Genomic DNA, 26,199 nt, shown 5'->3' with positions numbered 1-26,199 from the left:
TATTCTTTCTGGGCAAAACGCATGGAATTGCATGAGAAAGAACCAAAGCCATATGAAGTAGTTTGTGATAAGACCAAAAGAAAGTTTACAAACAAGAGGAGGCCATTCGGCCCATCTTGCTAGTTTGGTTGTTAGTAGCTTATTGATCCCAGAATTTCATCAAGCAGTTTCTTGAAGGATCTCACGGTATCAACTTCAATAACATTACTGAGGAGTTGGTTCCAGACTCCCACGATTCTCTGTAAAAAAGTACCTCCTATTTTCTGTTCTGAATGCCCCTTTATCTAATTTCCATTTGTGACCCCTGGTACTTGTTTCTTTTTTCAGGTCGAAAAAGTCCCTTGGGTCGACATTGTCAAAACCTTTTAGAATTTTGAATGTTTGAATCAGATCGCTGCGTAGTCTTCTTTGTTCAAGACTGGATAGATTCAATTCTTTAAGCCTGTCTGCATATACCATGCCTTTTAAACCTGGAATAATTCTGGTCGTTCTTCTTTTCACTCTTTCTAGAGCAGCAATATCCTTTTTGTAGCGAGGTGGGCACAATATGAACACAATATTCTAGATGAGGTCTTATAATGCATTGTAATGTTTTAACATTATTTCCCTTGATTTAAATTCAGCACTTTTCACTATATATCTGAGCATCTTGTTGACAGACAACACTGGGTTACATGGAGCTAACTACTGCATGCAGTACTACAGTATCACACTGCACCAAGGGTTGTTTTGCCATGGTCTTCATACGCAGCACCCTGCTGTACTTCCAAGCACTAATGGCAAATGCCCATTGCTTAACCCACTCATTCTGCAGCCTTACTAAAAACTGCTAAATTGCTTTTTAGTTAGTTCCATTTGTACATGTTTCTCTTACGGGAGTAGTAAAATTAGCTGTGCATATATTTATGCAGTTTTAGATAACGTAAAATAGTAAATACATGACTACCAGACTACTTCATGAACTTGTTACGCCTCAATGTCTGACCAAGACTACAGGTTTTTGTAGAGCAATATAACGGTAGTAACCTTTTGTCTGCAACATGTCTAATTCTACTGCTTTAATCACCACCCTAACACCACACAAACCCCAGTGAAGTAAACCCATTGCTTAAGTATTGACATTGTAGTACCATACCACTGTACAGTAAATGGGGCCAGGTTTCTGCAAGAATGTTGCTACTGTTATTCTAGTTACCAAGAGGATATAAAATCATTGCAAGAAAACAAAACAAGGAAAAAGTGCCCACCTCAAATCAGTTTCCAAAACCAGACGGCAACAGAAGCACAATGGACGTCCGTAGGAGATTAAAAGTCAGCCTCTAAGCAGTGCAAAGTTCAGGATGCCCCTTGAAACCTGTAAACTGGTACACTGTGGCAAACCAGTTTGCCTTACTGCTCCTTTTTTATGAGTAGACAAAAGCGTTCCTCAGCTGGGCCTGGTCTCACGGAGAGGAAACGAGGCTCTAAGGGAGCTGGGAACACAGGCTAACACACACTTCCTTCCAAGCATTCAAATCTACACATCATTAATGCACTTTCAGTCTCGAACTCCATCCAACTACAACACGCACACACTATAAAACACAGATTACATCTGTACATCGCCTTTACTTTTTCTAAGAACAGCCAGGTTTATGTAGCACAGAAACAACATCCGAACATTACTTTCTTGACAGCCCTTTTCCTTCTTTGGTACAACAATGACTATATTATTGCACCGACAAGGAACACAAGTTCACTGTAGCTAGGTAGGGAGTCGTACTTCAGGAGTAATATTTTAGTGGTTGTCAACCTTTAACCACAAAATTAATAAACAAGACACATACAAGTGCTCACATACAAGTTTCTGCAAGGGGGGTTAGTCCAAAGTCATTACAAAGGGTTTCTAAAAACAACTAGATTCCCAGAGATGTGTTCTCCAAATAGCCATTAGCACATTTTTTTCCCGAAAGGAAAAAGAGAGACCCAACAAAGCTGCCAAATCGTAAATAATTAACTCAAAAATTTCATGTAGGGGATTGTAAATAATCTTCAATTGTTTCTTACTCATTTTAGAATTGTAATTGATTAACTGTATTAGATACTAAGGTTAACCATAACTCACTAAATTAATATCAGTATAAAATGGTACAATTTATGAAAACATGCATCACTTGCTATTTAAAAAGGTAATTTGGCTGATCAATAAGTGGCAACAGAAGGATACACAACAGTAAATATGTTCATCATTTTATCAACACTAAGGGTTGATTTGATCAAACTATACCTATTCCAGTGGCAAGTAATCCAGCATCAATCACTTGATTTTAGGGGTATTCTAGGGATAGCCAAGGATAGATAGTTGACGCAATCCAATGTGATTCATGATTCCCCAGTATTATTTATTTATTTATTTATTAGCAGACGGCCTTATCCAGGGTGACTTACAATTGTTACAAGATATCACATTATACATTATTTCACATTATACAGATATCACATTATTTTTACATACAATTACCCATTTATACAGTTGGGTTTTTACTGGGGCAATCTAGGTAAAGTACCTTGCTCAAGGGTACAACAGCAGTGTCCCCCACTGGGGATTGAACCCACAACCCTCTGGTCAAGAGTCCAGAGCCCTAACCACTACTCCACACTGCTGCCCAGCAATTGTGAAATGTTCTAAAAACACCCAGCTGTGGATGATCCCGTCTGGGTATAGCTTGATCAAATGAACCCCTAAAATTGCAAAACACTATGATAAACAGATATTGCACAATTGTCACTGGAAATGTTGAAAAGTACAGAAAGAACATTTAGTACTGTACGCCCTGAATATTAAGGCCAAAAATCTATATTTTTGAAAATATTTGTATCGTTGCCTGGTGCAACTGTGTTAGTCACCCTCCTAACAGATGGCCAAAATAGAGGCAGGTCTTAGCAGTAAACAAACAGTAAGAAACCACAATGTGTTCCATAACGGGACATTCCAAAACCTCGTCAACAGTCCCCCCAGTCACCACAAAACAGTCGACCTTCTCCCTGTTAGGTTTTGGGGAATTAATCCGCACTTGCTGAGGAGCACATATTGTTTGAAAAATCCCTGTTTAGTAAATTGTGAGGAGCACTTCACTGACATGGGGAGGGTGAAATACTGGGTTTTGCTTTACTTGTGTACATTTTTCTACATATCACAATACATTGCTGATCCTCTTTTTCTAACTTAGCGGTTTTTGTACGTCTAAAATGTTTTGGTCAGGTAGCGCAACTTCTTGTGTTGTTATTATTTTTCATGTTTAAAAATGTTTAATAGTAATAGGACAAAACACAAGTCCTAACAATACTACAGGGTGCATCAAGGAACTAAAATCCAGGTGGAGGTTTTTATAGAAGGGAGATTGTTGTCTCCAAGTACCATAGATGTTTCCTCTCTTCATAGCTATTATATGACATGTGTTGGTCTTTCCTTGTTTTAAAGTCCTAACTTCAACAAAATATTTCAGTTGGCTCGGCCGCAGCCTGTTGTTGCTATGGTGTCGTAAACTTTGGAACGTTTGTTTACCTAAACTGTACCTGTTTGTGTTGTATTATCAAAGAACAACATGATTTGGAATCACAATGACAGTGAATGGCTATCCAACATACTGGGGTATGTTCTGGTGCAGATACTTCATCTATAACTTTAAAAACGGTATCACTCATTCTTAATACAACAATACAAAAGACATTTATATCAAACCTTTTATGACAATCATCTAAGCACATTAGCAGCAATGCCGTACGAGTCTCCAACAGCAGCAATCGTCTTAGAACATGAACTTCTAAGTAAAACTGGGGTTCACCAGACAAGGACCATGTGGGGGAAACAGCTACAGTTTCCCCCACATGGATGCCTTCCTCTCTGCAGAGGTATTCTGTCTCAGTCCCTTCTCAGACAAATTCTTGATTGATGCCTTTAAAATTACCATCTGATTGGGTGTCCCTGATGTTGTCCTCCCCCCATATCATGTTTCCAAGCTGTGGAGTGTAGCACATGAAAGTTCTGTCTGGCAGATTTCAACTTGTATTGTGAACCACTTAGGCTGGTACTGTAAGTAACTTAAAAAATATATAAATATATATATATATATATATATATATATATATATATATCCCAAAACATGTGTTACACATTTCTTTTTGGTACTTCTACATTACTATATGGTATTTTTGCCAACACTAGTATTTTTTATTGCCATTTGTAATAGTTTAAGCTTAGCTGGCAGCCAGAGGGCACATCTGCATTTGTGGGTAAACACAGGCTATATTCAGATTTGTTCATTCCTCTCCCCATTGTGATCTATTAGGAGGAGTCTCCTCACTCCCACAGGGGAGTGAGTCAGTGTTTCCTGTGATGTCGTTTCACAGCTCATTTCTATCCAGTTGTGGCGGGTTCTATGTCAGCACTGGAATGTGTGTTTGTGTTGGCTACCAAGGGCCAGTGTTTTGGGAAGAAACCTCTGATTCTTGTGTATGGATTTCCGAGGTTTTCAAAGAAACATTTCTGAGCAAAACAGCAACCAAAAGTACTGCCCAACCATGCCACTTCCCTTGGCAGTACTTACATTACTCAGATACAAAGTGTTATTTTAATAGCAATAAGTGCATTTCCAGCATTGAAATGGAGATGAAAAACAATCAACTTTCCCAGCAGGTAAAATATCCTCAGAAATTGCCCTGGAACTGAATCGTTATTGCTTAATGATATGCAGCACAACTTTTTATGTAAAATGAGTTGTCCCTCACATGGCAGAATAATGTGTTAAGATGTGTTTTTACCTCTGATTCCATTGTTATGCCAAAATAGAACCACTTTGGGACCATTTTACCAATGACTTATTCCATTGTAGCAGCCCTTGTGCTACCATTGCCCGCTAGTACAGATCTGTTGTATTGCCATTGTAGTGGGACTGCATTGCTACTGAAGATCACTTGGAAAGCTCATGTACAGTTCCCAGTTGCAGGCTAGGGTTTATGGTGAGTTTACAACTGTCCAGTGATACAGTGTGTTGAGAAGAATGCAGAGAGGAACCAGTCTAACGTAAACATCAACTTATTTCTCTGGAGGACCAGGAAAGGGAAATGTTAATAACAAATAATTAAAGGGGAGAAATAAGTAAAAACATTCCAGGGATTATTGATTGCCCCGTTGGTGTTTTCTAGCTCCTGGGATGCATCCTATTAACTGTGAAGCAGTTTCCTTCTCCAAACAAGCGGAGTTGGGACAGGACAGTCCCTAAAGCCCCTCACACGCACCCCAGGCAGGGGATTGTTTGGACAGCACAGGAAGCAAAGGAAATGCACACTGAATCACAATTGGACAAGTAGTTCCAAATAAATTGCCTCAGTCAATCAGAAGCATGAAATGTCAATACCAAGTAATATCACAAGCCATTCTTATGATATAAATACAAATGTAAGTGTGATGTACATGCATATGAGCTATATTCATTTTGCTGGGGATATGCATTCCTGTAAGGAATTGTATAATGATACTGATACAGTGGTTGTAATCTGTTTTAAAATGTGCATAATCTGATTCTACAAAAATATATACATTCATATGCATAAGATTCATGGGGCGGAGCTATGCCACCTGATAGTGTTTATTGACAGAGTTAGTAAACATATACACATGGAGAGAGGGGCTCCGCCTCTTCAAGGCCCAACATTTGCTTGATCGATAGACACGATAAACAGGAGGGGGGTCACCGTCTTTGAGGTGACCCGACATACGAGAGGGGCACCGTCTCTGAGGTTACCCGACATACGAAGAGGCTCGCGAACCGGAAAGAAAACATGAATTAGTATTGATAACACAAAAGAGGTTCCGGCTCTTCCTGACCCAACATATACAGTAGGGGGGTTCTGTCGCTGAGGAGACCCGACAAACAGGAGGGGGGCCACCGTCTTTGAGGTGACCCGACATACCAAGAGGGGCACCGTCTCTAAGGTTACCCGACATACGAAGAGGCTTGCGAACCGTTAAGAAAATATAAAGTTAGTATTTGTTAAAACATATAATGCGTGGTGTTCCACCTCTTTGAAGCCCAACATAATAGAAGGGGGGTTCCGTCGCTGAGGAGACCCGACAAACAGGAGAGGGGTCATCGTCTTTGAGGAGACCCGACAAACACAAGGGATGTCATCGCTTGGGGACCCTCACATAGAGGCATCAGACCTGAAAGAAGAATCCCAAAAGAAACATACATGCAGATGGAAGGGTTTGGCCGGGGGTCCCCTCTGACTCATGGAGAACCCTCCTCTATGAGGTAAATGAAGCGGAGCTTAACAAAGGGTTGGAGAAAGTGGAATCACTAACCCCCCAGAGGAGACCGATGCAAAGGCGGTTGAGATGCTAGAGGAGGAGACGGGAGGAGGAGAAAACGAAAAAACACAAGACAGCGAGGTAGAGGTGACTAATGTTTAAATAAGGTAGATTTAATTGATGATAGCAGATGATAGGTTGTTGGTGCCTAGCTCCGCCCCCTGAACCTCACGTATAGGTCAACATTTAAAATATATTGATGACGGAACTGTCTGCCACTAAGAATCAATAAAGATTCACAACTGTAGTTTAAACTACATTATCTGCCACGATATTCCAGTACTTAGTTTGTATGATCCTAAAAATGTAATGAATATATCTTGTATATATCAGAATATATCTCTGTTTGGTCAGTGCCGAGATTTCTGGATTTAACTGGCTGGCCCAAAGATCTTTGGACACGGACTGTCTGTCGGGTACAATCGTACAACCAGCGTCCTCAGTTAGCCAGCCATGAGAGAATGCTTTACTGAACCTACAAGTTAATAATAATTCCAGACAAGAAATGAACAAAGAAAGCAAATAACTAGCTAAATAAATACATTTAAAAAGTCAGCATTACCTGAAGGAGATATCCGCAGCACAGCTCCACAAGTTTGCTCTGACAGTACTTATTCTCTCGCACACACATAAATACACAAACAGACAACCTTTTCTGTGAGCAATTGGCCATTTGGGAGCATTACTGTAAGAGTATAAATCTTTCTGCTTGCATGACTCGCAATGCGGCTTTTTACTGAGTACACACTACTGTACCATTAAGCAACGTTTGCACTGTAATAACACTTTGAAAAGATGGGCTGCTACAGCAACATAAAACATATTATAAATGTATTTTCGTGTGTATTTTATTTGTATTTATTCATCCTTAGGAACTATTCAGAATTATAAAACGTACATATCAAATTAAATCTGGTTCTGAGTTGAGTGCCCATTTATATATGCTATATATTCTAGAAGGAGGCTGTGTAGTCCAGTGGTTAAAGAAACAGGCTTGTAACCAGGAGGTCCCCAGTTCAAATCCCAGCTCAGCCACTGACTCATTGTGTGACCCTGAGAAAGTCACTTACCCTCCTTGTACTCTGTCTTTCGGGTGAGATGTTGTTTTAAGTGACTCTGCAGCTGATGCATAGTTCACACACCCTAGTCTTGTATCTTGTAAAGCAATTTGTGATGGTGGTCCACTATGAAAGGCACTATATAAAATAAATATTATTGTTATTATTATTAAGAGTTCTTGAATCTCTCACTGCACCTTTGACGCCTCCTTGTACATACAAAGCACATTTGAATGTCTTACAAAAAACATCTTTATGGTTAAGTGCTTTTAGTTTGTTGCCATGGCCAATTATCTAGCAGGAATGCCCACTGCACTGGATAATTATGAAGCTAAACGTATTTATATTTATTTAGTTAGGTCACCTCAAATACATAACACTTGGGGCAGTGTTATGTAAAGAACCTGCACCAGTTCAAAATATAAAGCCTGGCTAGCTGTTGGTTAGCTGGCCATAAAGTCAGTGTTTGAAAGGGGCATTATAGGGGTGATTTTGACTTGCCAAAATATCTTTATTTACTGTCATTGGTAAATGACTGTTAACTGTGTCACCTTTTCTTAATACTGAATATCTTACTTGTTTACTATCCTACTATGTGTGTCTCTTTTGTTTTATTTTGTTGTTTCTTATTAAATCATAATTTACCATGTTAACTATAACTCCTTTTTTCATTCACTGAAAAATTTGAATTTCTGTATTAATCAGAGCAGTGTGCAGGGTTACTTTACACCAAGAACTGACGATATGGAACAACCCCATCCCTAATGAAGTGGCCAAATCCTATACTATTGTTATTTGACACGGATTCATTCACCTCTACACAGTCTGTCCAAATACTATTACAAAGCACTTACAATAAACTTTATAGCCAATTATAAAAAGTGATTGTCTTCTTTAAATTTTAATGGAACTTGTATACTCTACAGCAAGGGACCATCGGGTTTAGAGTACCCACACCATTAACTCATTTTTAAGACGGGACAAACAAGGTGACATATTTAATTCAAATTAGATTTACTGATGAGAAAGGCTAATTTTATATCACAGTATTGCATGAACATCATAGTCCATTCAGCCTATCAGTGATCTCCGTCAAAACTTGGATCAGCACCATAGCTAACCCATTCCCCATTCCCTACCTTTACCGCTTTCTATGTAAAGAAGTGCCTCCTACTCTCTATCCTAAGTCTATCTCCACTTAATTGGTCTCTGGGTCTGGATCAGATACTAAAGATGAAAATGCCCATAAGAAGAGGACTAGTCTGAAAAGGTCAGGGGTCACTTACCACTACTGGGTCTCAATCCAGTCGAGGGTCTATGGGATGAACATGACAAATATCACCAGGTAAGGCAGCTCAACATATTTTTGATTTGCAGGAGAGTGTAAAATATGAGTCCAACTCTTTCTCTTAAAGTGAAAGCGTAACCTTTATTTAAGCCTGTCGTGAACTCAAAGCCCTTTTTACCAAAGCCACCTCGCACCCCTTGGAATTTCCTGTGGTAACACATAGGGGCAGGGCAGTGGGCAGTGCTGGCAACCTTTACACAGCCTCACAAAGCTCTATGGTTTCACTAATGGCTGCCAGATGGGGAAACTCAGATTCTGTTCCTCTAAAATGACATTTTGGTAAAGCAGTCTTTTCAAATGATTCCCCTTTCCTTTACAGTTCCTTACTTCAATCCCCCAGGACTTTCACAAACCCTCCAACAATTCAAAAACACATTGCTTTTATTTTTGGGAGTGGTGAACTGAAGAGAGCTAGAGTTCAGCCAAACCAAGCACACATTAAACAGCAGTACTTGTTTTGAGATCCAGTGGGGTTGCACCAAAAGAGCGGTACTAGTTGTGAATTGTGTTGTACAATACTAATGCACGGCATGACCATGCTTTTATTGTGACATTTCAAGAAATACAGTGGTGGTATGCATGTGAAATCATGTTAAAGTGCCTAACACAAATCTTACCTAATATGTATATTCCTCATTTCTTAGATCTGAAATGTTCCTATATGAAACATACACACATTATGGTCAATTATAGTGCTTTATAATTTGTTTTATAAGCAAGCTTATACAAAATACTGAAGCTGCTACCAAAAAAAAGAATGCAGCCCTTTGCAAAAATAAATAAATAAATAAATAAATAAATAAATACAAATAATGAAGCCCTTTGCAAAGCATAGAAAGTTTTTTTTGATCCTTTACAGTAACAGAATGAAAGTTTTAAAAAATGCACTGGTGGATTATCTACTGAGGAATGTGTTGAACTCGTATGGGTACGGGTATACTGGATCCACAATAGCAAAAAATGAACAGTCACAGCTTTCTGCTGGTGAAAGCCTTGCACTGTACCTGCAGAATTCAGACTCAGGTATTTATTATTATTATTATTATTATTATTATTATTATTATTATTATTATTATTATTACATGTTTTGACTGGATATTGTTTTATATCATTAACCTAAAGTGCTGGATTTTAGCTCCGTTCATAGACTACCATAAGGATCAGAATTGCTGAAGTTACCCTTCTGTAGGAAACCTTGTATATGTTATGGTAAAAGTCCAAATATTGGCAAATCTTAAGATTTACTGGTAAATGTTGACATTTACCAAGCAAAACAGTACATCCCCGAAATAAAAACGATAACACTTTATTTTGGACATTTACCGGTAAATCTCAAGGATAACCAAGTGGCTTTGGCTAATGACCGAATGTCTCACTTTGGCGCATTGCAAGGCTTCAGGAGTCCTGTGTAACTCCAAGTGCCATAACAGTCTACCATTCCACAGTAAGTAAATATATGTATTTATTGCCTGTATTTGTCACGTATTGTGTCATAACCAAAGTGTGATTTTCTGTTGAAAAAATGAAGGTCCTAAATGATTTAATTAGCATTTAACAGAATGGTATTTTTTTTTATCAATCTACACGTATTTTGAGTACAATATCCTTCAACACCATTGTAAATAGTTTTATATGCAAATTTACCAAAATGTTGGTTGTTCTACATAAGTGGATCACAATTGTTCAGTACCATGTTGAATTTCTCAATTGTGCATTACTGTAAGCTCATTAATGGTAATTTTGTTAATGGTAAATGTGTATGCAGAAATAAATATATTCTTCGACATTAATGATTATTTTGTTAATTGACTATTTATATGCAGGAATAAATACATTCTTCGATGATATACCTGCATTTACCAATACACTTCGGTACATAAAAAGAATTAACAGGCAATCTATTTCTTCATAATTTCTGACATTATTTGGTAAATGTTGACATTTACAGGTAAAATTTAAGATTGACCAGATTCTGACTTTTACTGTAACATATATTATATATTTAGGTGTATAATATGTATATTAATATATATACAGTCAAAAAACTGTTAACAAATCATTTTTTTGGTATTAGTGCAATGCTATGTCTGGGGTTTTGTTTTTGTTTCTCCTGTTTTTTATTACATTTTTTTGTGGCCAAATAAGGAAGGCTGCACTTGCGGTTCTTCAACAAAACCTAAAAACTTCTTGTGAAGCCAGTTTAAGAAAGCTGCATGATATCAGTAGTCATGCAAGGCCAAATTGGAGCACTGACAGAAACATTTAACTATATTGTCCCATATTTTACTATTAATTAGGTAATTTGAATTTTGAATTTTGAAGGGAAATTTTTTTTCTAAAAGAAAACTACATGTAAACCTAAATTGCCCAAAAGGTATTTACAAAATAGCGTATTAAAAAGGTGAGACAAGCCTATGTGGTTAAAAACAAATGCATAAGACAGTATGAGGAAAAGCCACACTATTGCAGTGATGATTCCCAAAATCTAAGGTCCTTTAACAAACACATTTGTAACAAAGATCAAACAGTTTACACAACCATGCATTCAGAGAGGAGTAGAAATATTTTAACGACTACGCCACCCCCTGAAAAACCAATGGGGACAAATCTGAACACCGAGTTTGGTAAATTGATAACTCCCTCAAAGGGGCACACATGCAATATTATTCTTATTTGACAATGGTGCTGTCCAAAGCAGGGCACCACAAGCAACTAACCATTAAATGGGAAAGAGAACATACTGTAATATCATCACTTGTAATGGGGACAAATATTCTACATGCCTTTTCCATTTGTTTATTTATACACATCTCAAACCCAAAGTGAGCTACTCGATTTTGCCAAACCATGGTGACAACCCATCTCCAAAGCAGAATGGGTAAAACAAAGGACCACAGTGAAATGTTTGTAATGATCACTCAACATGTCTACTTTGTTTACATGATATGGGGCTACAGGGGAAATCCAATACAATAATATTGCTTGTACGACTTATGCAATAACAACACAATAAACACAGCACTGTTTTATGACAGTTATTTCCAAGTTCCCTAATACTTTTCAATCATATTTTACCCAGGGCAACCAAGCCTAGTTCAGCACCACATAAGATTTTAACATCTTCCTTTCAGCATGCCAAATCTTAATAGAAACCAGGTTTTATAAACAGTTGTTTGAATGGACTTACTGATGTGAAAATGTAGCAAAACAAAAGGTGTTATCTCTGCACTTCAGTAAAATGACAATGACATCATTTGGGGTTTTACTGTCATTAACATTGTTACATTTCTCAGCATTTTAATTTGTCAGCACATCTTACTTGAGTACATCTGGAATTACTAAAGTCTTAGTTACAATACACAAAAAGTGAAGAAATGCGCTTACCTTAGCTTCACATTTCTTGTGACAAGCCAGTCGGCAAACTGGAAGAGAAGAACCACAACAAAATTAGTTTTGATTTAGGAAACAATAATGAATGTACCCTTTTGAAGTGAGACACAGTTTGTCTACATTTCAAAGGCCAACTTCTTGAACTTTACCATTGAGAAACTGAGAGGCCCTCTTCAGAGAACTTGTGTAGCAGCTAGCAGAAGACATATTGCCAGGCTCCTTATAGAGATGTAATACAAATACAATTGGAGGTTACAGGTTATGCTGCATTCATTTTGGAATTATCCAGTGAAGCCAACAATTACAGCTTTAAAAAGGAGGGAATCACAAGTTTCTGGATCTTGTAATCATACTCCTGTTTATATGTTTACTTCTTGGCAAGTATGGTTTCCACGTGTTAGGCAGAGACCTTTTTTAGGCCTAATACTTGGAGAGGAAGTGGTGTTTATAGTCCATTACAGCTCAGTTCAACCCCATGTATAGCACAAAAAACACAAGCACACCCAAGAAAATAAAAAGTTTGCACCCGCTGCTTAAGTCTCCTTTTCCTGGTGTAGAGATTGTCAGTGCTCTGTGGGATGTCTGCTGAACCCCGCTTCTGCTTGACAATGCACAGTATCCGCAGGCTACCAGAATCCGGCTGCCTCCCTCAGCCCCCCACACATTGGCATGAGTCCAAGGCCAACCCACACAGGTAAACTCATAGGATCAGTGTGGCAGACCCCCTGAAAATACTGAGCATATTGTTCCCAACTAGACAATTGCCCTCATAGTACAGTCACTGGCTTGGGGAGGAGGGGACAGGGGGGGAGAGGGGGAGAGGGGGAGAGGGAGAGCAACAGTGAACCTTTACATGGGAATTTTTTTTAAAGTTTAAAAGACACTCCCTCTATATTCGCAGTTATATTTCCAAGCACTGAATCCATGTAGAAATGGTACATTGGCCTGTTTACGCTAAGTAAATGTGGGTATTTATATGTATTTGTGTTACTGATGTCATTTTTGCAGTTAGGTGGTATTGGTGCATGGCTTGCTTGCCCATCAATGGTCAAACCAGTAAAGACCAGCATACACTTGCAAAATAGTCAACACAAATTTTTTAATATTTTTTTAAAACACATTTTTTTAATCCAGTCTTCCATTTTCATTCTATAATGTTCCACTGTCACCCAAATTATATAACAGTATAATAGTAATTATATTGTTTAATTGAGTGTAAACTGTTCTCTGTTCAGCAGCTTATTATTATTTGTTTATTTAGCAGACGCCTTTATCCAAGGCGACTTACAGAGACTAAGGTGTGTGAACTATGCATCAGCTGCAAAGTCACTTACAATTACATCTCACCTGAAAGACAGAGCACAAGGAGGTTAAGTGACTTGCTCAGGGTCACACAATGAGTTAGTGGCTGAAGTGGGATTTGAACCAGGGACCTTCTGGTTACAAGCCCCTTTCTTTAACCACTGGACCACACAGCCTCCTTATAAACTAATAAACACCTCTGCTCACAGCCTCTGTGTTATTAACTTCTGCACACCATACATAACAACTTAGAGCTCCATACTGGATCAAAAACGGCTAATAGTTACTGTACAGCCTGTAGACCCGAGATGTCCAGTTTTGAACGCTGAGGGTTAAATGGTTCACACAAAGTAGTACTGTATGAAGCACCTATTATTACAGGACTCCCAAGGGAGCACTAATTAGCTATGTCAGGAAGAGGATAAATCACCGGAAATGTTCACTCTCGCTTCCACCTGAAGTACTGTTTGTACCCAGTTTACAGCAGGGTGGGACTGGGATACAAGAATGCCGTGGGAATGTTACTGAGATATGGGATCAAAATCTTTATGTATTTATTTGTTCATCATTAGAACTATCTGGTATTTTTAGGAACGACACAAGCAGGTCAGCATACATTAACAATGTGTGTAAACACAAGACATCTAAAACCAACAATAATTATATACGGCAATATCCATGAGATATAATAGCTCAACTGAATCATTGAAACATTGTGAGCGCCTCATAGAAAGTATGAAGGACATTACTCATTCTGGGTGCCTTAATCTCTGCTATCACGTAGGACACATACAACATTCAATTGCTGGAGCCTTTCATTTGTAGAAGAATAATGAATTTAAAAAATAACGTTCCACTAATACAGCCACGTAGCACAGTCAAACATTTTTTCATGTACAATATTTAGTGTATTGTGATATATGGTGACCACACAGCCTCCCAGTTATCTCTGTTAACCACTAATTAGCCTAAAAAAGGTTATTGAGATATGCCATGATAAAACAACATAGCTGTGTAGTACGATAAAGCACAACTTGAGAAATACTAAAGCACAACTCCAAAAAAACTAATGTACTTGGTAAATATGGACCAAACTACATTCCACTGTGTATCACTAACTCAAACCTTCTAGCTACCTCTCTTCTTCTGCTCTATAACTAGCCCACGCAGCCACCCTGTCTTCAGCTCAAACCTCAAAGCCACATTGCTTGTGTTTACAACCCATCTCTCTGTTTACAAGGAAAGCCATATGGTTCGACAGTAGCATAGCTCATAAGGCGAGAAAACTGCCATATTGGGTGTGAAAAGTCAGCTCAAGCTGGCCTTTCCTTGTTAGGAAATCAAGGTTTTCTGCATAAACAGAGGAGAGGGGAGGAGAGTGCGGGGGGGTTAGTGGTTGAAAGGATTATGGCTCCAGTGCTGTTTCATATCTGAGTTAGGATTCATGGAATGTGGTTATGGGGAGAATGCCGGCATTTCCTTGCTGAGGCCATTTATTATGGGCTTACATCCCTATGGGACAGGCTAAGGCTGACTGCTATGAGAACACAATCAGTAAAAGTGAGTTTAATATTTCCTTTGGCTTAGGACTTACTTCAGCCACTCTGAAACTGCGTAGCGACAATTAGAATTGGGTGCCTGAGAGCTGCACTTATTCACATACTGTACAGATTCAATAGCAGACTGAGTCTATCCATATAGAGTCATCCTTCAGACGCACTATACCATAGATTCCAGGACTGCTTCAGTTTATGACCATATATAAATTCCCACAGTGACTACTACATTCCCTCTGCTACAGTAACCAGAGCAAGGAAGGGTCAGTGGTTTTGAGATGCTCGTGTAATTGGGTGGTCCAAACTTAGACACGCAAGAGTTCGGCCTACACCGAAATGATTCAAGCATACAATTTAGTAAACAAGCCAATTGCAAACCAGGCTTTTGTAATTTTCAATGGCTCATTTTAAATAGAAACGCTATCTATGTTTATTTCTCTGTGGCCAGGAAATAAGTTGCTCCAAACAAAAAGTACTACTCAATACAACTGTTTACTTTGTCTGACAAAATAAAAAAAGGGGGGGGGGGGGGGGGTTACGGATACAGTACTTTAACATAATGGTCAAATTTTTTTTACTAATTCAGCTTTGGGGGGAAAAGTAATTATTTACCATTACAATTTTGTCTATTAGTGTTTAAATAGTATACACATGATAAAGCAGTTTTAGTTGAGAAGATATGAGGGTGGTGTTGTAACTTTGCCGTGTGATTAGTCCTTAAGAGCAAAGTTCCGACCTGGGAATTACTTGGGAATACCTGCAAAGCTATGACATCAGATAGCTCATTGAAATAATCACAACAATTAATCACAGCAATGCACCCTGCTGAGACTTGTTGCTTAAATTGCTATGGGGAATATTTTCAAAGCCTTTACTCCAGTCATTAATTAGCCACCTATTATTGAAAGGAGAAAACACCTGTCCATTTTACAAAACCAAACAACTAAGCAATTTAAGGTTAATTTGTTTGTTTTGTGGGGTCACCAAGTTGCTCACATGGTAAAAGCCCCGGCCACAGGGGCTGGTCTTTGCTGGAGATTACAGAGGGAGCATTGCATTGAATCTGGTACTACGGGTTAGGGAGGCAAAGCCGGTAGCGACTTAATGTCCTCAATTGTCTACAACACACCCTACTGGCCAGGCACCTGTTGAGCTCAAGCTGATCTCTGCATGGTGACCTCCAGAGGCCGGTAGCTTGCTAACATCCACTCTGAAGTTCCTGGGTGTAAAGAGGCAATTGGCTTGCTTGTGGGATCGTAGGAACCCAGTGACCAGTTCTTCTGAGCTGTGTGGGAAATTGCTGCTTACAGTACAGTATAGCAAAATAAAACAATAAAAAAATGATTGCATTAAGGTAAATTGAGAAAATAACTATATAAATAATAATTAAGAGATTTGGTTTCATAGTCTTGGCATTAGAGTAGTTTAGGCAGTAACTTTATCAGTTCCTAGTATATCGCCCCACTACTGTAATACATTTGTGTAAAATATTTTTGAAGTGTAAAGTTACCTCAGGAGAGTGTATATATATATATATATATATATATATATATATATAAATTGTGAAAGATAAACCCTCCCTTCACTTGCCAACACACTTTAAAAGGTTTGTTGCCCCTTTAAAACACTGACCCGACACAAGAAATGAAAGTTCAGCGCTGTTGCGTAGTTTTATTTTACAAAACAAAATAAACAAACAAAAACCTAGCTCTGTTCGAGCACTAACTAAAACTCACTGGAACGCCCTATCTAGCATGGGACGGATACGCCATTTACCCATTATAAACAAAACACACGGTTTACACAAACAATAAACACAGCACAGTACTTACACAAAATGACTACTCGGACACAGTGTACCACTTCCCATGTCCTTCTACTCAGCAGTCATGACTAGGCTGACTGCTGACTTTTTATTTCTGTCAGCTGGCTTCAATTTACAATAATTGCCAGCTGAAATTAATTAACAAATAATAAAACAATTAACAAATACTGTTTTTTAGCAGGGAGGACTTTAACCCCCTCCCTACTCTGTTACATATATATATATATATATATATATATATATATATATATATATATATATATATATATATATATATATATATATGTCCTGAACGTCATCGCTGTGCTTTGTTTCTCAGAGGTATGGTCAGAGAAGGACAAAGACCACTCATGCAGTTAATGAGCCAATTATCCTGCATAGCCAGCATTCTCTGCACGGTTAGGGGATCAGAGGACTGGAAAAACAATAGTAATGCATCTATTAGTTCAAATATTTACTCTCCCCAGTCTCTTTTTCACCTGCAGTCCTGAAGCACAAAGGCTAAAACAACACATTAGTCTACAAAAATCAGGATATGTTGCCTGGGGAATGGCTTTTGCATATCAGTCTAAGAATATAATTTCTGCTCAAGTAAGAAAGATTGCTTCCTTTAAAGCTATGATTAAAGACCATTTGAACCTCAGTGCACTCATTTTTTGCCTTGTAAGTTATAGTGTTGCTGAAGGTAAAAAAAAAAGCTTTATTTTCCGTTCTGTGTAAAAATGGTATGAAACTATAAACATGTCTGAACATTTCATTGATCTAAACAGTGGCAGATCTAAAAAGAATAAAATACAATTCTTTACTAATCCATCTGGAGTCTCCCTGGGGATTATAGACCCACTTATTTACCATTATTATAAAAATACAGTCACATGAGGTTTATAAAATGTAGGGAGGCTGTATTAAGATCAGTGTTTAGATCATTAAAACATGCCCCAATGTCTGTCTTTTAAATTGATCAATGCCACAGATTCTGTCATTTCCACATAATTCCAGGACAAACATGTATTTTGATTATTTTTAGGTCTTGAAAATATTGAGGTCTTTCTCTCCCTGTTACCTGCCTGTTAAATACTCCTGCTATCTTTCCTCTATTATCAGTAACACTGCAAATAGAGAGATGACGAAGGCTCCACTGCCCAGCCAGCAAGTGAAATGAGGGGAGAGAGAAGTGCCAGCCTCTTAAAGCTTCTTAAAGCTACCATTTAGTTTGTGAATTAATTTACTAGCAAGAAGCTCATTTGTCATTCATATGTGAAAATGTATACTTTTAAGGGTAATCTGCTTCAAATTACATTTTATTGTTATGTTATGGGAGCTGGAAATGAGGACTGTATCGGCTTGGATCATGCCAATTGAATTATGATACAGAGAAAAAAAAAAATTAATGTTCAGTATTAGAGCAACAAAACTCAAAACCCTTCAGAAATGGAAGATGCTCTTTAAACACCACTATTGCACTAGAATCTGGTTTCACAGACCCCGATTAGCACTAATCGTGTTCTACCTACTGTACTACCTCTGGTAAGGTTCCACTGCGCTGCAGGTTTTTGTTCTTGTTTACAATGTCTTTTCTTCAGTTTTCAGTTTGCGGTCCCTGTTCAAAATCACTTTTTCAAGTTATCAACAGAAAAGAGTGTGTCAGATGTCATTCAATATTATTCAAATGCAACAAATACAGGAGGACTGAAAAGGGGCTTCCAATGAAATCTAAAATGTAGACTCCACAGCTCAGATTATATATGTTTCTTCAACACTGCTGCCATCTAGTGGAATAAGGTTTACTTACAAGTAATAGTCAATCAATTCAAGGTGCTGAGGTACATATTTATTTAAAAAAAAAAAATCTGCTTGCAGCAAACTTCATTTACACTACAGTAAATAGTGTATAGTGAGCTATCTACACTGCCACATGTAAAATACAGACATTACTCAATAACAAAGGAAATTCTAATAATATATGCCTATGGGTCACATCTTTTAACCAAAGTACCATTTGCTCTAGTAAAGCTGTTACCTTTTTTTGTTTGGAGTGATGAGCAGATGATTTGATTATGACAGAAGCTGCATTCCCTTTATCTTTTAGAGGTGAGGACATTTAATCCCTGTGCACACAGCTCTCTGGCGCCACACCTGCCATTTACCCTGTTCCAGGTAATCCTCACAAATCTGATACCAGCGTGTCAGCAAAGCAAGGGTAAAGGTGAAACCTGGCCCAGGGCCCGATTCAATTGACTTTTATCTGGGAAACAGCACTTCAGGAACCAATGTGATAATGTAGAGCATTTCTTATTTTGATTTGATTAACACATCATTGATGGTACATCAAAATAATAATAATAAAAAAATGGATCCACCCGTATTTAAAGTATTGCAACTTTTCCTGGCAGAAATGTCTTTGAACTGAGCCCAGTCTTTCCAGCTATGAACTCATCAACCCTAGAATAGTAATAATATTGATTATGGTAATATTTACAAAATATTTCAGTTTTGCAGTCTCTAAGAGAAAACGACCACCTTGCTACCATTTTATATTGACAACCGCTCCTCTCTATTCCTTAACTCCATGTACACTTCATTGGACTCGAACAGTAATTGCTCTGTATGAAGTTATTCTGATGAGCTTCAATCGAGAGAAAAAAAGGGTCTCAGATTAAACATGAACAAAGTTACATTTTCTCAACAAAATAACTGCTAGCTAAATGTGGAAAAACCTCACTAGAACTTGCACAAGAGATTCTGAGATTGTAATCCTCTTGTGACCCTCACAGATTTGGAACTAAATACTAGATGGGAAGAGCAAGGCATTTATTCCACGTACTGCAAGACAGAGCTCAGCTGACACCCACCACCCACATGAGTCATCTACAGTTCCCCCGATTCAAGTTGGCCTGGCTAAAAGTCATTATTTCTAGGATGCCAAGTAGATAAATGGTAGACCAGAAGAGGGAAGCAACAAAGCAATACAATAATCAAGTTCCTAGAAATCCAAGTGTAAGTCAATCATTTCAATTCTAAAAATACGTTTTCATGGCAGCTGTTGAGGCCTGTACATTTAGTGCTTAGTGTTTAGAAGTCTAGTGATGGGGGAACATAGTTAGACTACAGTAACTGAAAAAGAGTAGGATTTTAAGGAGTTATAGCTAATGAAATAATTCCATAAATCATACCTGCCAGGGGGAAGATTTATGGATCAGCTACCACCCCTTTAATGCAAAGACCATAATCAATAATTATCTTAACTATAGTATTTATCCAATAGGAGTGCATCAAGTACATTACTGTTTGATTAAATACACGACTGGAAGCACAATTTACCTTCCGTTCACATGTGCTCTGTGTGATTCTGTTGATATTTAATTTGAATTTAATATTAATTGTAATATTATATTACTAACAGGAAAGGACTGTAACATAACATATGTTTAGTTTACTAAAACTAATAGAGCAACAGTGTTAAAAAAGAGAGATACAAAATGTAAAGTTTATTACACAAATACACAGCTTCAGTATTGTTGTGCTCATTAAACATGTGTCATGCTTAAAGATTGCTACAGATTGTAGTCTTTTCAAACCCATTTAGAGCCTTGAATGGGATATTGTGCAGCTCAGAGAGCCAGTCCTGACCTAATAGATCTGGTGCATACCATGCTAGAATCAAGATGGGGAAAAGAACAAATGACCAATACCTCTCAAATACATATCTAAGAAAAGGTTGTGTGCAATTGCTTGTGTGCACGAGGAACTGACATGACCTGTTCTAATAATGTACTGCAGGGATGGAAATAAGACTCCCATCGCATAGCAGATTGATCCATTCCTGGTTTTACTCCGAGTCTAATAAAACGCACCTGAGCTTGTTACCTATACACTGGGGCTAATCAAGCTTGTAGTAAAACCTGAAATGGGTAAAACTGCTATGCAATAGCAGTCTTATTTCCATCCCTGTACTGTAACGCAGCATGCCCCTGCTCTTCCTTCTGTCTTGTTCCCCATGAGACACATTTATAAATGAAAAGCTTAATCACAGTGGCTTTTTATTTTAATTACTTTTGCAATCAATATTTCAAAAAGGAATCCACTGCTGTAAAAAGCAAAAGCCTACATTTGAAAGTGTGGGATCTGAACTCAGCAGTCAGTATACATTTATGAGAAATCTATATGTTTTTCAATGTACTGATGAGTTTTCTTTTAGATTATCTCACTATTTTAATATTATTTGGTTACTGACTCCTGTTTACATGTTGTTCGCCTTTTATAATTTATTTTTTTATTTTTTTTGTTTGTGATTGGAGGGTGGTCGAGAGTGCTGATTTGAGCAACATAATGTTAAAGGTAAAGTAGCTTCCAATGTCACTTTTAGATTCCCCTTGCCTTTTTATGATATTTAAAATTATTCTCAGCTGGGAGTTATGTGGCTCTGATATATATGGTCACATTTATTATTATTATTATTATTATTATTATTATTATTATTATTATTATTACTATTATTATTATTATTATTACTATTTATTTCTTAGCAGACACCCTTATCCAGTGTGACTTACAGTCGTAAACAACAAAATACATTTCAAAATACATTTTTTATTAAATAAAAAACCCAAGTATTTGTAAATGTTATCTACTCCCCTGGTAAAAGCCCAAATATTCCTGTCATTTCAGACTTCATAAAATAAAATCTAGTTATTCGTGTATTTTCTCAAAAAAAGAAATTATTTTAATAAATCAAGATCATGCATTTTTGCGATCAATTTGGCATTGTCAGCATTCAGACTAAATTAATTGTTTTAGCTATAATATCAATCTTTTAAAAATATATTACTTAAGTTATTGAGGGTAGGAAATACTTATGGACGGATCTAATTGAAAGCTTTTTTAGTTCTGGGATGTACAGTATGCACAGAATAAACATGTATTTACTGTCTTTAGCCAGAGCCTGTCTCTTACTTTCAAAAGCACACATTTCTTCCAAATATTATCTCTTGTTAGAAGCACAAATAAGTATTTCATGCTAAATGGAAGATCAAAGAAAAAAATATGTACACAAATTTCTATCTGTGTCTACAAGTATATTTAAGTCGAACAGGGTACTTCAGATCTGAGCTTCTCATTAATTAGAAAGCTCTATTGAAGTCTCCTACCATTTACTGTGCTGTACAGTGCATAGCACTACCATATTACTTCCACTCCAGCCAAACTACCACATGTGCACAGATAGCAATCAATTTGAATGGCAGTTCACTCAAGATTAGCAGTGTTTAAAAAACCACAGAGTGATTCACCTGGCTTAACACTCACTTGTGGCTGACACCTCAGAGTGTGTATTCTCACCTCCAACCCTGTGTTGACACTTAACCATTTCCCAGCTCCGCAAACAAAAAAGAGACATTATCAAAAAGCAGACGGAGAATGTCAAACAACCATCAATAGAAATTTTCAATCCAAATGTAAACATACACGATGGGAATCAACTGGAAAACATATATATGAAGCAAGACAAGCTTTCCTACATTGTATGCAAGTTAATAAGTCACGTGCAGGGCGTCTCTTATTGTAGAACAGATGTCATCTTGTGCAGAACGGCAAACACCCATCAATACAAATCTTTATTCTAGATATAATTTACACATATGGGAATCTACAGGAAATGTTTATATAGCTTTACTACCTTTGCTTACTGTATATAAGTTAATACGCTGTGTGTAAGGTGTCACTTGTTATAATAATACATGCTGTATTAACTTATCAGAAATCACAAAAAAGACTCAGGAACTAATGTTAATCATTAAAAAGTACTTCTGTTTTTTAACTTAAGAATTGAGTTTTCTTGGCACAGGATGCCGACATCATAACATGATAAAAGCAAAAATAAAAAAAATTGCATTAAGCAATTGTCTAGACAAACTGTCTTACGAATGTAAGAAAAGTTATGAACAAGAGGAAGCCATCTGGTTCATCAATGCTCGTGGCTTGGTAACGCATTCCCAATAACCACCACTACAAAAAATTCTATATTATAGTTCAGAAAAATAAAATGCACCCACTACTTGACTCTTGTGGTTTATGCATCACCAAAACTCCTTGGTGAGAGTGCAGCCTTATTATGTACAGTTTAAAGCTGATTCCATTAAAGAACACCAAGAGGAGACCTACCCTCACAATCTTACTTCACTCTGATACTGAGAGAAACTGGCACTGGCATGCAATACCTGGTCTCCTCACTAGAGGGTACTCTGCTCAATGAGGACTACAGCAGCTCACACATTAAATGCTTGAACTCCACTCATTACCAGTTGTAAAAGTTGAATCTCCCAAACTCCTTGTTAATACCTCACTGGGACTGAATATTTCACTGAGCCTCTGTCAAGACCAGCTGTCCAGCTATTAACTTCTTCACTGCTGGTGTTGTCCTTGATTTTTCAGAGGTGACTAAGAAATATTTAAAAGACGAAAATGGAGTGACAGTAGTCACAATCATGCACAGTATAAAAAAAATATCCCAGTTTTGTACTGATGGGTCATTCCACACAGCAGCATTTTGTCGCTCCCATAAGAACAGCCTACTGTTTTGTAGGTCAGGATTTCAGTACATTTTGTATTTTAAAAATAGATGCCAGAGACACACACACAAAAAAAAATACAATGGAATGACCCACTTACCAGTTTTGCTTTATGCAGTGTCCTGACAGTATTTTTCTGGACACTCATTTATCATAGATTATGCTGCATTGCTCATTTTAAAGGAGGATAGTTGCAGTGCCAGGTATGTCTGCAGCTGTTCTACACAAGTCTAAAGTTTAACATTTCTTTATCAATGCAGTATGCACTAAGTGGCACAGTTAAACAAGTGTTGGTGAGCTGGGTACTGTAGTCAACACAAATCAACACGATTGGCATTCTCTATTTGGCAGAAGCCCAGGACTGAATTGAGTATGAGATACATTTTAGTGGGCTTGGGTACCTTGTTTTGTCTAATTGTTGTGGAGGACAAATATTTCAGAAAGGAGACATCCACTTATGAGTTGAATTGTGATTTATTGAATAAAAACATTTAATAAATACAATGACATAATTTGGCCTGTGGCCTTGTCCATTGGGGCTCAGTAGCTGCCCTAATACTGGCTGACATTGACTGATAGGCTAGCCAGCAGGCAGAACAAGTGGTCCTCTGGGCCACTATCCCCCCTTGGACAAGGCATGCTGCAAGGTGGAGGCGGGGAGGAGGAGGAAACAAAGATCAAAAACGACATCAAACTGAGGCATAGAATGCTATTTGTAGAATGTCATACAATGATGTCATTGGTAGGTGGAGTCTCCTATCAGAAAAACAACCAAGTTTCTAAATTGCACCACATGAATTAGGATGTTTTTGTGTGTGTGTGTGTGTGTGTGTGTGTGTGTGTGTGCACTCAAATAAACCTTTACATAAATGTGCTACAGAGAACTCTAATTGAGCAATAGTACATGATGCAGCTTGCATTACCATCCTTATAATTGAACATTACAACAGTTAAGAGGGTACATAATGACAGATAAGGGCCAAGCCTGCTGTGGAGTGTGTACTTGCTATTATGAACTTCCATTAAGGTCTGTGACAAAGTGGGGTGCAAAGTTGTCGGTTCTTTACCACAGTCTTCTAGTGTAAACAAAGGAGACTCACAAAGGCAGTAATCTGGTACAAAACGAGACGGTGCTTGTACATTTATTTTCTTCTTTGTTTTGAAGTTGTAAATGACAAATGTATAATACTGGTTTTCAAACAAAACAACCCAAAACAAAAGCCTATCTCCACACTGGAGAACTACTTCAGGATGAAAGTAAACTATAATATCAGACAGCTAAGCTGTTTACAGATCAAAACACTTTGTATATGTCTAATAAAGAGTAGAGACGATACCTTGGAGTTTGCTGCAACACGCTGGGTCTGTGGGCAGGACTGAGGCTTGTCAAAGACCCCACGTTGCTTCAACCCTGCTTACGCAGGTGTTTCTAATTAACACCAGGTAAGTACCTGTTTGGACACATATGGTATCCTGGGAAATGTTGTTCAGGGTTCTATGACAACTGAACTACACTTTCCTTTACAACACACAGCTATTGTGTACTGTGTCAGTTTCTAGATACTAAGTTTACAGTGAATTTAAAGGTGAGATAATCGCCTCAGCTAATCAGGTTCCGAGTAAAGTGGTCATTATACTATGACAGAAACCCACTGAAGCAAACTAAAGGACTTTAGAACACTGAAAGTCACTTAACAGCAACATATAATTCAACATGCCTAAGCATTCCAGACCAAAATATAACCAACAAACACATTTTAAAAAGGTTTTCATGGGGTCCCCAATAAACTTGGTAAAAGAATGGCCGTAGGGTATGCAGGGTGAGTCACACAGTCAGGAGAGTGCAGGTTCGTGTTTGATTCATATTTGTTTCTTTCAAAACTTCACATCTGAGACCTATATAATGAATAAATGTGCATGTCGAAGAAAATGTATGAAACTATTATGTTAGCAACAGTTGCTTTAAGATTACGAAGCAATACGAGTAAATAACAATTGATGGTTTATTAATTTCTGTAATATTATTGAAAACAATGTTTTTTTTGTACATGTAAAACTAACTCGCTGGTGTCTATAACTGTATTGATTTTATTATCCATAAATAAATAAATAAATAAATAAATAAATACATACATACATACATCCTAAAGTAGTCCAGTGCTAAATTGGGGTATGTGAAACCAGTCGAAGATGAACCTCAATAACCTTCCCCAGTGTACTCCATGCCCTCTGCTCATTTCCACATACTTTATCACCCCACACTGCTCCCCTACTCTTGCCCCAGTCTTACCCCGGCAGACAAGCCCCTCCTTGCTGACAGTCTGCTTGCACACAGCACAATGCTTCCCTTTCTTAAACGTCTTCACTCGGAACGTGTGGGAGTGGGCCGCCTCAAACTCCTCGGGCTGGCAAGAGAGAAAAGAAGAAAAGTTAGGGGGAACAGGGAAGGATGGAGGGAGAGGAGAAGGAGGCTAATTTACGAAATTCTCAATCACATTCGAAGCCCTGTGTCAGTATCCGACTAAATTCACAAATCTGTATGGTGGTACACTGGGTTAATGCACCTCTTTCACTTCGGGAATTCTGGGATTGAATTTAGCTAAGGTCACATGCGATGGGTTTGGTAGACCACACAACCACCACACAGTTTGGTACAAAGAACATTTGCTGAATGGGCATGGGGACTGAACTGAACTGCTCCTGCCCACTGGAAGAGAAAGGTTAGTTCCTTCAGTTCAGGGAAAGTTTGAGACATACTACAACTTCGACACTTATTGTTTTTTCCCCATCTTCTTCTACCTCACA

The 26,199-nt window shown here is 37.9% G+C and overlaps 1 protein-coding gene across 4 annotated transcripts in view; it reads right to left on the bottom strand.

Annotated features, from left to right (window-relative positions):
- LOC117405963 (tensin-1-like) overlaps window positions 1-26,199 on the bottom strand; it is a 298,134-nt gene that overhangs the window by 166,452 nt on the left and 105,483 nt on the right. For 3 of the 4 annotated variants that reach the window (XM_059032054.1, XM_059032059.1, XM_059032053.1), the window contains exons 2-3: window positions 25,685-25,799; window positions 12,140-12,177 (exon numbers count right to left, since the gene is read on the bottom strand). In XM_059032054.1, the coding sequence (XP_058888037.1) occupies window positions 12,140-12,177; window positions 25,685-25,799 (153 nt within the window). Of the gene's footprint in view, window positions 1-1,247; window positions 1,413-12,139; window positions 12,178-25,684; window positions 25,800-26,199 lie in introns of those variants that run through there. The other variant, XM_059032058.1, reaches the window with a different exon arrangement.

This window comes from Acipenser ruthenus, chromosome 10 (genome assembly GCF_902713425.1).
Source record: "Acipenser ruthenus chromosome 10, fAciRut3.2 maternal haplotype, whole genome shotgun sequence".
Lineage (NCBI taxonomy): Eukaryota > Metazoa > Chordata > Actinopteri > Acipenseriformes > Acipenseridae > Acipenser > Acipenser ruthenus.
The sequence above is the reverse complement of the archived record's forward strand: the minus strand, read 5'-3'. Positions and strand labels throughout refer to the sequence as shown.